Source organism: Leguminivora glycinivorella, chromosome 4 (genome assembly GCF_023078275.1).
Source record: "Leguminivora glycinivorella isolate SPB_JAAS2020 chromosome 4, LegGlyc_1.1, whole genome shotgun sequence".
In the NCBI taxonomy this organism is placed as follows: domain Eukaryota; kingdom Metazoa; phylum Arthropoda; class Insecta; order Lepidoptera; family Tortricidae; genus Leguminivora; species Leguminivora glycinivorella.
This window is the reverse complement of record NC_062974.1, coordinates 20,742,319-20,760,932: the sequence shown is the minus strand read 5'-3', so window position 1 is coordinate 20,760,932 and position 18,614 is coordinate 20,742,319. Positions and strand designations below refer to the sequence as shown.

At 39.7% G+C, this 18,614-nt stretch overlaps 1 protein-coding gene across 5 annotated transcripts; it reads right to left on the bottom strand.

Moving 5' to 3' along the window:
* Positions 1 to 257: 257 nt before the first annotated feature.
* On the bottom strand, positions 258 to 8,341 carry LOC125225212 (seroin-like). Of its 5 annotated transcripts, none has more exons than XM_048128813.1 (7): positions 8,184 to 8,341; positions 7,600 to 7,642; positions 7,227 to 7,233; positions 6,781 to 7,117; positions 6,458 to 6,492; positions 3,522 to 3,557; positions 258 to 726 (listed from the first exon to the last, which is right to left on the bottom strand). In XM_048128813.1, the coding sequence occupies exons 1-7, from the start codon at positions 8,236 to 8,238 to the stop codon at positions 442 to 444; spliced, it is 798 nt and encodes a 265-aa protein (XP_047984770.1). In that variant the 5' UTR covers positions 8,239 to 8,341; the 3' UTR covers positions 258 to 441. The 5 variants fall into 5 exon arrangements, with proteins under 5 accessions (XP_047984770.1, XP_047984773.1, XP_047984772.1 ...); XM_048128816.1 differs by lacking the exon at positions 8,184 to 8,341 and adding an exon at positions 7,991 to 8,129 and having other exon boundaries at positions 7,195 to 7,233; XM_048128815.1 differs by lacking the exon at positions 8,184 to 8,341 and adding an exon at positions 7,991 to 8,129.
* Between the last annotated feature and the right edge of the window lie 10,273 nt (positions 8,342 to 18,614).

The following is an 18,614-nucleotide window of genomic DNA, read 5'->3' as shown; positions in this document are numbered from 1 at the left end:
TTAATAAGATATTTTTTCATGCATCATTAGTCAATGAGGAGGCACACTCAAAGGCACTCAGATGGCGCCACCCTATTAGTCCATACATGAGAGTGAGAAGATGATATGTTTTTTCTCTCACAGACATATGAATGACAGTGACATGCCTAGACACTTGCTCAGGCGCCGCCTGACGGGATAAAATGTCAGTGTGCCTCCTCATTGTTTGCGTGGCTTGCGTGGGCGACGGTCGCGCGATGGTCGCGCGACGTATACGAAATCAAACCTAATCGATATGGATGCAGACGATGCGATGAGACGCCCACGCAAGACACGGCGTTACACACATAAACTATGACGAAATTTTTATTTTAGATCTAAAATTAGTACTTAAATTTAATTAACATTTCGTGTCAACGAGTGGACTTCAAGTTCCATCCACTCGTCACATTTTATCGGTCTTCAGTGCTTGTCACCTTTGTTGTACCCGGCGTGCTGTTGCTTCACCTTTCCATTGTCGTTGGTGACGACACTGGAAGCGGCGTTGTCTTCAACCACTTTCCCGTTCACCGTCCTTTTGTTGGATGATGATGACACGGAGTAAGCGCTGAAGGTTTCCCCCTTGCCGGGTTTATGGTGTTTAATGTCCTCGATGTCAATGGGCGGTATTGGGTCGAATTTTATCGGCTCAAATTCGATTGGGTCAATGTCGATGGGTTCGAAGACGATCGGCTCGAATTTCGGCATCTGTAATTGCAAGACACTTGTAATTAGACTGTACTTACAGTTAACTTTTTAATTTTATTTATGACTAGCTTTTGCCCGCGGCTTCGCTCGCGTTAGAAAGAGACAAAAGTAGCCTATGTCACTTTCCATCCCTTCAATTATCTCCACTTAAAAAATCACGTCAATTCGTCGCTTCGTTTTGCCGTGAAAGACGGACAAACAAACAGACACACACACTTTCCCATTTATAATATTAGTAAATAAGTAAGTATTTGGATTTTACACGGTGTATCCAAGCCAAGACAGAATTTCCTATAAGTAGGTACTTAATAGTATACATTACGATACAAGTGCGTAAAAAAGGAAGTTCGAAACGAGTGGCGATAAATTAAAACACGACCGAAGGGAGTGTTTTAAATCGACACGAGTTACCTTTTCGCATGTGTATCGTACGACGTTTTTCAGTACAGATAGCACTCCGAAGTTTCGACCTGGCATGTAATGAACCACTTCTCGCACTAGTGCTTAAAAAAAACACTATCTGTACTGAAATAGTATTTCGATATAAGTGCGAGAAGTATGTCATTACTCCACGAGTCCCGAGACATTTTGCCACGAGCGGCTCGCGAGTGGCAAATCTCGGGAAGAGTGAAGAATGACATTCTCGCACGTGTGACGAACGATGTTTTTTAATACAGTTGCGAAAAAACACTACTACAACGAAATAAAACGATAAACAATCCGAACTCCCAATTTTCGCATTGACATTGACGTACCTATCTTTGAAGCTTTTAAACTTGCGTTCATATTTTCGATTTTGCTATCCATCCAACACAATTTATTTATTTCATTGTGTGCCATAAAAACATAAACATTTACGATTTGGGACGATTGTTTAATATATACCTACATTTTAATTCAATCGACCATTTATGCCTCGAAGTATTGCAAATAACATAAAATAATTATGACAAATCGCGTAACATATTAAGGTTTTTGGACGTGCTTGCATTAAGTTGGTAACATTGGTAAGACGCCACTACTTTAAATGACAGACGACGCGTTTCGTTCCATTTCACGTTCTGTTTACACGACTCATTATGAGCCACTTTTTCAAAGTATAAACCATTTTATAAATTATGTTTAGTATGACTAAAAATAAACAATTATATATGAAATATCAATGTTTTAAACATTAATCACTTAATAGTATGTTTATAGTTTTATTCCGTCTTAGTCAAATATACTAATATTAAAACAGCTCGGTATGTAGTCGTAAAATGGAACGCATACTTTATACGCACGAGTACGAAAAATACAACTTCTCGCACGCTAAACAGCCAAAAAACGGGCACTTTTTGAGGAACTGTATTAAAATAGTACATTATATACGATACAAGTGCGTAAAAAAGGAAGTTCTAAACGAGTGGGGATAAATTAAAACACGACCGAAGGAAGTGTTTTAACTCGAGACGAGTTACGAATTTCCTTTTCGCACGTGTATCGTACTACGTTTTTCAGTACAGATGAGCCTCCGAAGTTTCGACCTGGCATATAATGAACCTCTTCTCGCACTAGTGCTTAAAAAAACAACATCTGTACTGAAATAGTACATTTCGTTATAAGTGCGAGAAGTATGTCATTACTTCACGAGTCCCGAGACATTTTGCCACGAGCGGCACGCGAGTCTCGCGCAAATCGCGCAAATCTCGGGACGGAATTCTCGCACGTGTGACGAACGACGTTTTTTAATACAGTTGCGAAAAAACACTACTACTTACAACGAAATAAAACAATCCGAACTATCAATTTTCCCATGGACATTGACGGATTATTTGACAATTCAAAGGCGTATTTTTGAAGCTTTTAAACTTGCGTGCATATTTTCGAGTTTGCTATTCATCTAACATAATTTATTTCATTGGGTGCCATAAAAACATAAACATTTACGATTTGGGACGATTGTTTAATGTACAACTACATTTTAATTTAATCGATCCATTTATGCCCCGACGTATTGCAAATAACGTAAAATAATTATGACAAATCGCGTAACATATTGAGGTTTTTTGAACGTGCATTAAGTTAAAACATGGTAGACGCCTCTACTTTGACAGTAGAAGACGCGTTTCGTTCCAATCATGTTCTGTTTACACGACTCATTATGACCGATTTTTCAAAGTATAAACCATTTTATAAATTATGTTTAGTATGACTAAAAGTAAACAATTACATATGAAATATTAACGTTTTAAATATTAATCACTTAATAGTATGTTTATAGTTATATTCTGTCTTAGTAAACGACTAATATGAAAACAGCTCGGTAAGTAGTCGTAAAATGGAACGTATATACTTTTTACGCACTAGTTCGTAAAATACAACTTCTCGCACGCTAAACAGCCAAAAAACGGGCACTTTTTGAGCAACTGTATTAAAAAATATATATATATATATATATATATATATTTTTTTTTTTAAAGATTATCTATCATAGAAACAGTCTTTTATGTATTTTTTAGTAAATAGGACAGGTAAAGTTCGTTTTAAGTATGGTTTTCACGTAAATTGGGTTTTTACTGTCTCAGTGAAGTTGTGAACATTGTTTGTTATAAGTTTTGAATAAAATTATAACATGGGTTAGAGATATTTAATACAATGCGGAAATTCATATCATGAGACTTAATTATAATCTAATAATTTCTATCAGCAAATTCTAGCAGCAAATTTTGCCTGAATATAAAGCTTGGCACTACACCACATACACGTTACCACACCGATTATTTCAAGCCAAAAAAACGTAAACGGTTTAGTACCTTTACTTTTTTCATTTTTCTGAATTTGGGAAACTGAAAATTAAAATTATATTGATAAGTTTTCTGAATAGGTACTTATGTGATTGCCAAGTATCAAGTAAGTATGTATTGTGTAAACTATGTATTGAAACTATTTGTTGTATATGTGTGGCATATTTAACCCGTCTTAATATACACCTAAACATTGTGCAAACATTATTATTGATCCTGCAAGCTCCAAAATGGCGTCTTATTGAAAAGAAAAGTCACTAGAAATATAAGTATCTCTCTAAGGCCCACTTGCACCAAACATTTAATTCGGGGTTAGTGGGCTGTCATCTGTCAAATTCCATATAAACTGGTGGGTTAACCCTCGGGTTAACCTTCCATTTTTGTTGGTGCAAGTGGCCCTTAGGGCCATTTGCACCACCCGCTTAACTCAAGGTTAGGGGGCTGTCAACTGTCAAATTCAATATAAAATGGTGGGTTAACCTCGGGTTAATCCTCCATTTTCGGTGGTGCAAGTGGCCCTTACAATTCTCGGGTGACAGAATACGGTTACGTACTATTGAACCAACTGAATCACGACCCACTATAAGATCATTTTGCCAAACCATCTAAATGTAAAGTAAATCGAAATTCACTTGCAGATAGGGTTTCCTTGGTGAAGAACTTGTTATCGCTTTATTAGACACTGGCATTTGTGTAGCGACATAGTTTAGTGAGTATTTAAAACAATCTACGTGCATTATAAGCCTTAGGTTTGAAAAATTCAAACGATTTATCTGCCAAGTGGGTCATGAATCAGTTGGTTCGATAGTACCTATGGATGCTATTGCTTTGAATATTATGTTTTTATTGTTGACTATTAATATTCTACTAATATATTTGCATGGATACCTATTGAATTTGGTGGTGGTATTTTGGTTCGCGAGTTAAAGGGTCGAGTCGCTGAACGCGCACTCATCCATACGGTGCTCTACGCTCTACAGTGCGTAAATATAAGTGTTTAATAAGAGAACTATACTATTACAGACTGTATTTTGATAGTGGGTCAGTGAGGGCAGCTCGGATCTCGTGCTAATTAAATCCTGAAATCCGCAACCAAAAATCCGTATGGTATCCCTGTTTTTTTTCTCCAGTAATGTCTTTTGAAACTGGATTTTGAAAGATTGCTTACTTTTTACTTTTAGTCGTCTTACGGATGGAGGGATATCATTCCAACATTTGGTCGCCTGATATCGAAAACAACCAAGAAGTGCGACTGTTCTATGCGGCTACATTTCAAGTTGACATGGTTATATTGGAAAAGAGATATTCTGGTGCAAATCAAAATTTGTAAATGCCAATCTTCATTAATTTGAAACTGAGGGAAGATCCTATAATACTGTTTTTGCGTAGCATCATGGGATCTGGTACCTGCCGCCCACTATCATACCCACTATCATAATATTTATAATAGTTACACCCTACTTTTTTCGCATAGTATCATACACAAGTGTAGAGCTTTCAAATGACAGGATCGGTAATTCTGATGTTAGTGTTTGTATGTACGAATTAATTGCCTGTAATCTTTACATATAGCACGGGTGATATGAATGTTTTAATTTGGAGTAACGTAACAGTATTCTATAAAAACTCTTTAAGAGTCAGACCAAGAGAAGTTGACAACAATTCCGGTACCACTTATTTGTACTACACCGTTGGCAAATAAGCATACGGCAGGGGTCCGTTTCTCGAAAGGTACAAGCCTTGTATTACAAGTGTGTTTCTATGACAACCCATACGATTTGACAGTTCGCGCACTTGTAATACAATGCTTGTACCTTTCGAGAAACGGGCCTAGGGGCCCATTTCTCAAAACTGAAAGTTACAAGTTACAAGCGGAAGTCTCTTTCCAACTTGTCATATTAGACATTGACTACCTTGTAAATTGTAACTTGTAGCTTCGAGAAATGGGCCCCAGATGGTAAGCTTTCTCCGTAGCCTATGGATGCATCCAACTCCAAAGTTGTTACATGCGTGTTGCCGTCTCCAATACTTCGAGCTTTGAGGATCACAAACTGCGCAAGCGTTATTTAAAACATCAAAGTCTCCAATATCAAAATCGTTGTCTACTTAGCTTAGTCTGACTGTACTTAAATATGTGTTACCCACTTTAGGTATCTGTAACAATTAAAATTCAATGTTTAAATTAGAATTATTTATTACGGAATGCCTACGCTACGTTAGGCTAATAAAAACAATTTAATGAAAAAATTGTTCGTCTTTGTATTCAAAATAAAATGTGTTGAAGTTAATGTTGGTAGCTGTGTTGTATGTTGGTGTTGTGTAGTGAGGGAAATTGGGAAGGGGCTTCACCAAGGCTGCCTGACCCTGAAAACAAAAGGGTTTATTTCACAAAAGTGCAAAATTCCATACTACTGCGTTGTTATATTTGGAAAAAACAGTTTCGTCTATTATAACCAAGTAACAACATTAAATTTGTTATATGTCGTAAGTAATACCTCGGAAATTAAAGAGTTAAAAATTTGCAGTTTGGGAAAACTCGGTAATTTTTATACTTTTTAAAATAATTAATGAAATTATTTTTATTATTGAATTGAATATGGAATTTGTCTCGGCTTGTTTGCAATAACTTTTGAGGTTAATAACACAATCACTAAGTACATACATGATCTTAACAAAATAATTGTACAATAATTTGAATCCTATTCGTACGTAAATTACATTTACTTGTCAATAGGAACGACATGAAATAATTCTTGAACAATAAAACTTAATAAACAGCTGAGTACATAACGTTTTACTCATAAAATTATGCGTCACTTGTTTTTGTTACACGGCCATGAAATAAATGTAAGCCCTATGTATCTACACTATAGTTTAAATACTTTAGATATACAATACTAAAGCAACTTATGTATTTGCTAGATGAAAATTATATTAACTTACTGGATAGGCTTGTTGATATCAGGTGGTGCATTGCCGTCTGAAATAAATAAAGGCATTGCTAAGTAAATATTCAACTTAAAAGTCGCTAGCTAGGTTTGACCGTCAAAAGTAATATTTTTTTATACAATTATATCAATGCGTTAGGTTCAAAAGAGACATTTTAAAGAGCATTCATTGCAATCGTATTTTTTGACTCTTTAATTTTTGCATATTTTTAATGGCTTTGGATGAACACTTTTTTCATTGTATACCTACTAACACAGCAAAATATTTCCTCTGTTTATCAAAAACCTTAATTTACAAATCATATAACTTATATACTTACGCTTCCACTCCTTCACCTTTCCGTCCTGGTTGGTGAGCACGGAAGTGCCTCCCTTCTTCACGACTTTCCCGTCTTTGTCCACATAAGAGTTGCTACTGGAAGACACCATCACGCCGTTGTACACGCCGTTCTGTCCCGGCTTCGCTTTCCTAATCTCGTCAGCCGATATTATATGCGGCATTGGGACGTTGAAAGCACTTGGGGGGAAGGGAGCGAATGGCTGCATCGGGGGGAACGGCGCGAAAGGCTGGAAAGGAACAAAGGGAGCAAAGGGAGCGAAGGGAGCGAAGGGAGCGAATGGTTGTCGGGGAGGGGTGGGCGGCACAGGCATTTGCATCTGCAAAGTGAGTTTTAGTTGAGAGTGTGAGAACAAAGACGAACTTTTTAGCTACTCTATCAAGATCCATGTGTTACCTTATAGAGTTCCGTTAAGGAACTGTTCTTACCTTGAATCTGAAATAGTGAAAAAGAAATTTGGTTAATATAAATTGATAATTATAGCCATTTCTTCTTATAACTATACAGCTTTGTAGGTACAGATTGATGTATATATTAATTGATTTATCGATAACAATCGATTTAGACACAATCGGATAAGATTTTATGGAATCGGAAGAGCTTAACTAATGTAACATTGTATTATAATCCGTAATGATATAACAACCTAATTCGAAGCAGAACTAAACTACGCCTAATCATTTTAGGAAATCCTTTGTATACATAGTAAGCTCGTCTCTTACTTGGATAAAAAAGTATAGGCACTGTAAATGGTTTTACACAGGAACACAAGCTTTCGAATGCAAATAGGTAGATACTTACGCAGGGAAGTCGTCGTCGTTGTCAGGTTCCCAGACGAATTTAGCTGTGGAAACAATTGACTATCGTTAACTAACATACATTATTATTAGGTATTTACATCTATATGTATGTACACTGAAGACAGAATTTAGAACACTTATTTTTTACAAGAGTAAATACTTTTACGCCTTCAAATAATTAACTCATAATTATCAAGTGTGAAGAAACTGAGAGACCATCAGTTCCGAATATGTACTACCTATAATTTCGATGATTTACCGATCTAAATTACTGAATAGTATTTTATATAATATATTTAGTTTAACGAAACGTAAATCATGATCAGCATACCACGATTACATGTTCAGAGTTATTTCAAGACCTTGAAATATCATCAAATATGGTCTTTTACCTAAGTCTGGAGAGCTTGTTCCTTCGTTGAAAAATCGGCAAATAAGGTCACGATCAAAATACAAAAAACTGTGTTATTTCGATTCACTTTACGGGCTATATATATACCTACTGCATTGTCTGCTAAACGCTTCTAGAAGTGACACAAAGGATGACGCAATAAGTGCAGGAGTTGCAGGACTGGACCTACTCACCGTTGGCGCAGCCGACAAACACTGCAGCAACAATGAGGAATTTCACAGACGCCATACTCGGCGTAAAAACTTATTTCTTTTTCAAACTTGTATCAGAGAACTCGAATTACCCGGGCAGACGAATACAGACTGGATATCGATGCACCAACTTTGCTTTTAAGTATTATCAAAGTGAGACACCTGCTGAACAAACAGTGTGTCGAATGGAGGCTTCACGCAGCTCAGTGGCTCCTGAAAACATAGTAATAATACAGACAATATCTTTGTTCCACGTGGCCCAACCCCAAACGAATCAGCTTTGTTCATTTTCCAAATGACTCAGAGATTTTAATGAGATTTTAGACACAATCTGCTCAAAGCTCATCGCGTATTCTTAGAATGTAAGTACATATGTAATTTTCTTTATTTCTTAATGACGCATATACTTTTAACGCGCAAATTACACGTGATAGGTACTTTTATATTGACACAACTGAGGCGACTGAAAAACATAAATAAGACTGAATAATTTAAGCCCGAGTATTCTCTGAAACGTGACAACATTGAAAATTACTGAGAATTATATTTGCATGTTTTATTACGTTTTTACAGTCGCGTCGGTGATATCCTACATTACATTTCACATAATGATTATAACATGTATATCTTTCTTAATAAGTAAATATTTTTATTTACATTGTCTTAGATTACGGTATTGGTATTTTTTTTAATAGGTTTTATACAATATTACATAGTAGTTACCTTGCAAGCGCACTGATAAATCTATCTATATTATATATATATAATGCTAACGCTAATGTACGTATGTCCGGGGTTTTCTCTATCACCATCAATTCCAATCAACCCCCCGTTGGGGTGGTAAATACCCCTTGGTCTCTAGATGAAAGTAAGGGAGTTTGGTCGCGTTGGGTGGAAGTGGGTGGCTGTGGTTGGCGAAAATGTTAAAAAAATATATATCTGTCCTTCTTCTGTACTGCACATCTGTACTTCTGAATCACGAAATATAATTTTAAATGTGTCACGCAATATAAAAAATGTGGGTAAGTACATCTGTACTTCTGGAAAGTTCTAAAAATTTCTGGAATGATCTAGAAAAGTCCAGAATTTGTGTAAATGTTTCAATCGATCTGGAATGTACTAGAAAGTTCTAGAATCTTCTAGAAAGTTCTAATATTTTCTAGAATAATCTAGAATGTTCCAAAATCTGCAAAACTGAATGTAGTTGATATAGAATGTTCTGAAAAGTTCTGATATTTTCTAGAATGATCTAAAACGTTCCAAAATGTGTAAAACTGAATGTAGTTGATATAGAATGTTCCGGAAAGTTCTAATATTTTCTAGAATGATCTAGAACGTTCCAAAATGTGCAAAACTGAATGTAATTGATATAGAATGTTTTGGAAAGTTCTGATATTTTCTAGAATGATCTAGAACGTTCCAAAATGTGCAAAACTGAATGTAGTTGATATATAATGTTCTGGAAAGCTCTGATATTTTCTAGAATGATCTAGAACGTTCCAAAATGTGTAAAACTGAATGCAGTTGATTTGGAATGTTCTAGAACGTCCCAAAATGTGTTAAACTAATGTAGTTGATATAGAATGTTCTGGAAAGTTCTAATATTTTCTAGAATGTTCTAGAACGTTCCAAAATGTGTTAAACTTAATAAGTTTTACATATTACACAAATTTCTACATTATTCCAGAAGTTTTCAGAGCTTTCTAGAACATTCCATATCGATTAAAACATTTACACACATCCTGGACTTTTCTAGATCATTTGAGAAATTTTTAGAACATTTTAATTAACAACATTAAGTTTTACACGTTTTGGGACGTTCTAGAACATTCTAGAAAATATAAGAACTTTCCCGAACATTCTAATCTAAATATATAAAAGAAGAAACTGACTGACTGACTGACTGACATATCAACGCACAGCCGAAACCGCTGGTCCTAGAGATTTCAAATTTGGCACGTAGGTTCCTTATATAATGTAGAGGAGCACTAAGAAAGGAGTTTTCAAAATTCACCTCCTAAGGGGGTGAAATGGGGGTTCAAAGTTTGTATGGGGAAACAAGATTAGTTTGACTGTTTTATTCGAAACTTCACAGGAGGATTCCTAAAGACATATGACTAAATATATGTTTCAGGTTTTTTGAAAATTTTAACCCTAAAAGGGTGAAAAGGGGGCGATAAAGTCAAAAAACCAATATGGGTAGGCATCGTTTTTATGGTTTTTTGGGTTGCTGATCACGATAATGACAACGCTTTTAAAATCTAACCAGGCGGAAGTGAAATACCTTTTCCTTTGTTGTGGTGTAATGGGGTTTAAATATCAAAAATAGCCATATGGATTTCTTTTTTATGTTTACTTCTGGTTCAAGAGATTTCAAATTAGAAGAGCACTATGAAAGGATTTTTTTGAAATTCACTGCCTAACATTTGACAGGGACAGGGACGGGGTGTGGCGGGGCGGGACGGGACGAAACGGGACGGGCCGGGACGGGCCGGGACAGGGATAAGGGTAGGGATAGGGACAGGGACAGGGACAGGGACAGGGACAGGGACAGGGACAGGGACAGGGACAGGGACAGGGACAGGGACAGGGACAGGGACAGGGACAGGGACAGGGACAGGGACAGGGACAGGGACAGGGACAGGGACAGGGACAGGGACAGGGACAGGGACAGGGACAGGGACAGGGACAGGGACAGGGACAGGGACAGGGACAGGGACAGGGACAGGGACAGGGACAGGGACAGGGACAGGGACAGGGACAGGGACAGGGACAGGGACAGGGACAGGGACAGGGACAGGGACAGGGACAGGGACAGGGACAGGGACAGGGACAGGGACAGGGACAGGGACAGGGACAGGGACAGGGACAGGGACAGGGACAGGGACAGGGACAGGGACAGGGACAGGGACAGGGACAGGGACAGGGACAGGGACAGGGACAGGGACAGGGACAGGGACAGGGACAGGGACAGGGACAGGGACAGGGACAGGGACAGCGACAGGGACAGCGACAGGGACAGCGACAGGGACAGCGACAGGGACAGCGACAGGGACAGCGACAGGGACAGCGACAGGGACAGCGACAGGGACAGCGACAGGGACAGCGACAGGGACAGCGACAGGGACAGCGACAGGGACAGCGACAGGGACAGCGACAGGGACAGCGACAGGGACAGCGACAGGGACAGCGACAGCGACAGCGACAGCGACAGCGACAGCGACAGCGACAGCGACAGCGACAGCGACAGCGACAGCGACAGCGACAGCGACAGCGACAGCGACAGCGACAGCGACAGCGACAGCGACAGCGACAGCGACAGCGACAGCGACAGCGACAGCGACAGCGACAGCGACAGCGACAGCGACAGCGACAGCGACAGCGACAGCGACAGCGACAGCGACAGCGACAGCGACAGCGACAGCGACAGCGACAGCGACAGCGACAGCGACAGCGACAGCGACAGCGACAGCGACAGCGACAGCGACAGCGACAGCGACAGCGACAGCGACAGCGACAGCGACAGCGACAGCGACAGCGACAGCGACAGCGACAGCGACAGCGACAGGGACAGCGACAGGGACAGGGACAGGGACAGCGACAGGGACAGCGACAGCGACAGGGACAGCGACAGGGACAGCGACAGGGACAGCGACAGGGACAGCGACAGGGACAGCGACAGCGACAGCGACAGCGACAGCGACAGCGACAGGGACAGCGACAGGGACAGCGACAGGGACAGCGACAGGGACAGCGACAGGGACAGCGACAGGGACAGCGACAGGGACAGCGACAGGGACAGCGACAGGGACAGCGACAGGGACAGCGACAGGGACAGGGACAGCGACAGCGACAGCGACAGCGACAGCGACAGCGACAGCGACAGCGACCGCGACAGCGACAGCGACAGCGACAGCGACAGCGACAGCGACAGCGACAGCGACAGCGACAGCGACAGCGACAGCGACAGCGACCGCGACAGCGACAGCGACCGCGACAGCGACAGCGACAGCGACAGCGACAGCGACAGCGACAGCGACAGCGACAGCGACAGCGAAAGCGACAGCGACAGCGACAGCGACAGCGACAGCGACAGCGACAGCGACAGCGACAGCGACAGCGACAGCGACAGCGACAGCGACAGCGACAGCGACAGCGACAGCGACAGCGACAGCGACAGCGACAGCGACAGCGACAGCGACAGCGACAGCGACAGCGACAGGGACAGGGACAGGGACAGGGATAGGGATAATATGGGTATCGTTAGAGGGATATGGATAATTGGTCGGCAATCGGTATCTAGGCAGTGTAAAAAGCAGGCGGCTCAGTGGGAAGGGATCGTTGCTGTAAGGGATAATTCAAGAAAGTACTTTTTACCCACCGACCATTAGTGTCGAAATACGGGCTATGTAGTTTGTTTATAAAGGTTTCCCCAGCGTATATAAAATACATACCTACTCATACCTACTACCTACGCTGTGGTCGATGTGTAACATTTGTACAATCATTGCAAGCATTTCTTTAAAAACAATAGTATTATTTATATGTAATCGAAATAATCGCAGACAAATGTACCTACAGTACAGAGAAACCTACGGATCCAAATGAAAATCTTAATTTTTATATACGTTTGAATAAGAATACTTTTAGTACGCGGGAAGCCGCGGGTAAAAGCTAGTACAATAATAAAACCATAAGATTAACATTGTACCGGAGTGTTAGTAAACTGGAAAGATAGTTTACGGATAAAAATCATTAATGCGACGAGATTGTGATGTAGACCTATATTTCACTTTATATTTATGTTAACGTAGAAATGTTAATAAACGCTTTTCTGAGATCTTATAGCTCTGCATTGTTTTATACAAATTCGTGTGGACTAAACTTTTCTCAGATTATTATATTGACAAACATATTAGAATAATACGGAACTAGGTTAGAACTAAGTATTTGTCGGAATAACCACTTCTTTTGCAGGCAAACCGAAAAGGAGATGCGGAGGAGTGCGACGACTTGGAAAATTTTTGTCCGAATTGGTGGGAAAGTGCAAGCGATAGAGTTGAGTGGAGGAAAAGAGGGGAGGCCTTTGCCCAGCAGTGGGACACCAAAACAGGCTAATAAAAATACGGAACCCTAAAAACACTTTTTTTTAACTCTTACCGTTTCCTCTTTGTTTTCAACATTGTTGCGCCACTCGTGCACTCTTTGTTTATTAACAACACAATTTTAATTATTTATAACTTGCATTCCATGTTTAAGTATGTCCTTTCAAGAGCTTGAACCTCTCCTTAGGAACCAATCATGTTTACAAGAAACGCCTAATTCGGAATATACGAGTACTTACGATTGGCAATACGCGACATACACGTCTCCATAAGCTAGTACAGTACAATTCATTTCTGGCATAACTCATAAAATCCAACGCCTTTAAAAAGCAAAAGCAACATATTTTATTAAAAAAGGTATAACATATTGTTAACGCCCTGACTGGCAACACAGACAGGATAGCCAACCTCCGGTCACCCCGCTGATCCAATGAGCAGCGGCCAGAGCCTCGACCTGCCGGACCAATAGGAATGAAGACTGAAGCGCCGCGGTTTCCCCCGTCGCGACACTATAAAAGCACGGTGCGCGTCACCAGCGTCCCTTTTTTACTAATCGAAAACTCTCTCTGTCGCGTGTCCTAGACAAAAACCTGTAATTTAAATTCCATTAAAAGAAATGGTAATATTTTATACTGTTTTATTTAGACAATTGAGTTCAGGCTCAAACACATATATTATAAGTTGTTCGCGAGAGGATCGATCGTCATTCGCCTGAGAGTTCGTAAGCGCATTGTCATTTTTAAATAAGCGCTAGGTAGGGGTAGTACGCTCTTTTCTTTTACTCTCTATGTTAGTTTTTTTTTTTAAATAGCCTATAGTGTGTCCCACTGCTGGGCAAAGGCCTCCCCTGTTTTCCGCCACTCGTGACGGCTCTGTGCATGCTCTCGCCAGCCGCCACAAAATGAGTCCAGGTCTTTCCGCCATCTCATCTTTGGTCTACCTCGGCCTCTGGTAGTTTGTGGCACCCATTCGGTCGCTACCTTGGCCCATGGTTATAGTCCAAACCCCCCCCCCTCATGTTAGTTTTATATCCAGTTAAATTGGTTCCCCAAATTCACATTGTTCGAAATCATGTAATTTTACGAATTGGTACTCTGTGTGAGTAGGTCTTGGTCAAAGACAAAATAAAATATTTTCATAGACAATCGTTACCAACCTACCTACGCATCTCATCAATTCGCCACACATAACCCTATTGATACCGGATCCGTATTTCGTAAAATTTCTACAACAGGATTTCAAAACTCCCTTAACATTTGGCTTTACCAGATGACATCACCTTAGCATGCTACTCAGCGATTCTTTTTATGCAAAATTTGAGTTATAGCGGCTGTAAGTTTGCACCTACCTATATTTATTAATGCTTACTTACTTACTACTTGCAAACAAAGGTTGTTATTATCTTGTAACACTTACTTACTTAAAGCCTGCCTAGAAATATATGACTACGCGTCATAGTTCGGATTGGAAACTATACTTAGACCCGATATTTTTGCATCCTAAAACTAAATTTTGACAAGTAGGTATTATGGAGTAAGTGAAATATAAGTAGGTGGTATTATTACTATGATCATATAGATTAGATTAGAATCACTGTTTCTAATTCATCTTTGTAGTTAGAGGTGATTTTTTTTCTTATAAATGTACGTATATGTATAAGTATAATTTTTCACATATATTAAAACCGTATCGTTTGACCTACACAGACCTCGGATAACTTGAACTTGAAAATCGTAATTCAAATAGCCATAGCCGTCAAAACCGATACATGATGCAGTACGCGTGATGAATTGGGCAATCCGTCCAATGTCATTGCTACGCACGGCGATTGTGTAAGCGCGACGAAGACTCCATACAAACAGCGGCCTACCGATTACCTATAGCAGCAGGGCTAAACACATAGCATATGATTGTCGCGAGATTATGCCGCCGCGAGATAGACTAGATGTGGTGCGCTAAGTTCGGCCCGCGAAAGGGCCCACTACCGGTCCTTAAAAATAGTATGTGATATGGCCAGAACTGTAGTAAAAATGCATTTTTGGTGTAAATCTGGCCCGCCTCTGAAATTCTTTCAAATTTTGGCTCTTAACGAAAAAAGTTTGCCAACCACTGGACTAGAATAGACGCGGCCACCAACTGTCGCGCCAATCATGTGCTGCAGGTGCTTATCTCGTTCTCATAAGGTTGAGCGTTACAAGCTAATTCTAACTTACAGTAGTATCATTAGGACGTCTATAGAGTCTAAAGGATGCCAATCGGATACCGAGCATTTTACTCGTGCTTAGCCGAAGCTGTATTTGCGCGGGAAGAATACAGTATAAATGACATACCTATATCACAGTATAATAAAGAGTACAGTATGGCCACTCCCGCTCCCCGCTTACCTTACAGTTATGGCCTGTCAAAAACGCGACCAGCCAGTCGACCTGTCACATCTCACTCATACAAGCATGGTATGCGTTCACCTACACGAGCTTAGCATACTGTGTGCGTACTTATAGAAACGAGCCCCTTTCATTTTTATATATTATCGCCATCGCCATTATGCGATGTATGCCTATATCTTTCGGATATCGTTGCGTTTGATGTCTTTTACGTTACATTTGACGGTCTGTGTGTGAACTTGAGGATGATACAATGGTATCTTTGTTACCTTTTCGAATGTAATAATGGTATTGTATGTATTGTATGTCCAGTCTCTAAGTGTACTTAAATTTACGAAACAGTAAGACAATGAGAGCTCTATCCGTCTAATTAATTCGTCTTTATAGTTTATATCTACTGATTTATTTTCTAATTATTTAATAGGTAGTTTACAAAGTTTTATTCGGTTCAAGTACTGTTATCTAAATTAGATCCGGATCTAGAGGCATTATGAAGCAACAATATTCGAATCGAGTAACAATTGCTACATCAGGACTATATAACACCATTCCTCCATCGCCCACGTCCTTTAGGACAATATCATCTAGGATGGAATACGTAACAATAATGCCCATATTCAAAGTTTTGCATGTTTTGCGACATATATGATATTAACTGACTTATAATAGTTATGTAATAATTAAGGTTTGGGCCCAAATTTCAAAATTATTTGGTATGAGGCAAGGAAAAATGGGTAAAATTCGGACACATCTGATCTAGGCCTAGGCTATTCGGGAGTGTTTTTAGCCATGTTTCATGAAAATCAGTCCACAATGTCGGGGTTTTTTTTTCAAAATTTTAATTTTGTTATTTTGATTATGAGATCGCTCCTGATATACGGATTGGGTTATCATTATCACGATACCTTGTAAATAAGTGAGTATCATTGACCATAACAGCCTTTCATGACCGAATGACAGGCCAATTAAAGAAGAAGCCCCCGCCAATGCATTTATAATACAGAAAACACTACTAGCTTGTCACCCCTGCATACACATTACTCAGGTTTGCTAAGATACAGATGAACGCTCGCTGAATGTGCGTACCTATTGTGCGTACAAGTACCACCGAAACACTAAATAACATAAGGTAACGTACCCAATCATGGACAGTTTAAGATAAAATTTTGCCTTTTATTGATATTTCACTGATAAATGTAAAAATTCTACCGCTAAGCGTGTTAAAATGTCCAAATGTGTGTTTGAATGTCTTATCCTTCTTTTACATTTCAAGCGTATTGCAGAATAGATACTGCTATTGGTTTCTTCATAGCAGCTCTATAGCCTGTGTTTATGGTACAACGTTGTCAGTTTTTAGATACTAGTTTTTAAGGATTTGTGTTTTTTTTTTGCCCATAATGGCATCACCGTCCAGGGTATGTTACATTAAAACAACTTCTCTAAAAGATCATGGTTATTTCGAACACATACAGAAGGACAGGTGTGTAAAAATTTAAGACTCAAAACTATGAAGAAACGGACCGCTGTTATTACTATTCTGTGTAGATATTATGTGTACGTAAAATTGACCTGATTCTGACCTGATCGTCTGATACAAATACCTACTGTGCAATTATCAAACCAAACGTGTTAACAACTTTCGTAAATCGACACAGGTCAGCTACTGTTCGCCTCTCATTTATATTTAATAGCTTTTAAAAAGAATAATTGGTAGCGTCTAAAACCACTTGACTGATTAAGTAAACCATTACTTGTTTTGTACATACGAGTTGACAGTCTAATTTGTTACACATTTGGAGGTTGCCTTACCACATTTGACCTACCTACAATGTTTTAAACAAATTTTGTAAAATATTTCTTAACGCACCGCGCAGGAAGTAAAGCAAGCATAGGTATTGTAATTACTAATTATTAAGAGAATTGATATCATTTATTATCAGAGATCGGATTTTTGTGCGTCATCTCATACTAAAAGTCATTAAAATGACGTAAGTCACTAAGAATGTCGCAAATCCGTCCGATCTCTGTTTATTATTGACACCTGGAATAACCCCCGGTCCCGATTGCCGGTAATTTACTGTACCTAACTCATTTTGGCGTACTTTAGATAATTTTAATTCCTTTTTCCATTTTACTTACATTAGTGTAAGTAAAATGGAAAAAAGGAATTACAATTATTATACTCATTTATTATCTTCAAATGAAACCAATGTCTAATGCACGCCTAATGTGATATATTGTGTTAGGTAGATGCCTACTCTTTCTTGAGTGAGCCGCAGGGTGCATCGTAGCAGATTTTAATAGCGTGTAAATGTGCGTACTTTACGCATGCCGACCGTGACACACGGCTAGCAGCCCCGCCTCAAATTACACAGCCTAACACTTAGGGCTGCCAGTAGTGTACATTTTTTGTAGCATATTTATTTTGGGTGTCCCACTGCTGTGGTAAAAGCCTCTCTCCTTAATTTCCACTACTCCCACATGAGTGTTTCCTCTGGACAGTTGTTTAAGAGGCGGTTCAGGTCATCCCGCTATCTTCGTTTGGTTCTACCCGTACTGGGTGGCTAGCCGAATGGCACAAACGCTCACGAAACGCTCACGAAACGAAGCGCTAGTAGATATCTATCTCTATCGCGCTTGCGTATTGGCGCGACAGAGCCAGCGGCGTATCGCTTTCGTTTGGCGTCGGAGAAATGCCATTCGGCTACGGGGCCTGTATCGGTGGCCGGTTGGTTAAACTAGCCCACTGCTCTTCTACTACTCTGATGCTTGCAGTAGATGCCATGTTATGCATTACCGGATCCAAAAATATGTCCTTCTTACACACATCTTGCTAGGACGTTATTTAAAATTGGCCTTTAACCGTTAATGCATTTTTTTCGTTTTATCTAGCACAACCCTGGATTATAATTATGTATGTGGAT

What these genes read in the sequence shown, in the direction of transcription:
- LOC125225212 (XM_048128813.1), bottom strand. Translation starts at nt 8,238, where the DNA reads ATGGCGTCTGTGAAATTCCTCATTGTTGCTGCAGTGTTTGTCGGCTGC. An exon ending in AAAGGTGAAGGAGTGGAAGC is followed by an intron (nt 6,493 to 6,780) that starts GTAAGTATATAA and finishes TATTTATTTCAG; the next exon opens with ACGGCAATGCACCACCTGAT. An exon ending in CTGATATCAACAAGCCTATC is followed by an intron (nt 3,558 to 6,457) that starts CAGTAAGTTAAT and finishes AATTTTAATTTT; the next exon opens with CAGTTTCCCAAATTCAGAAA.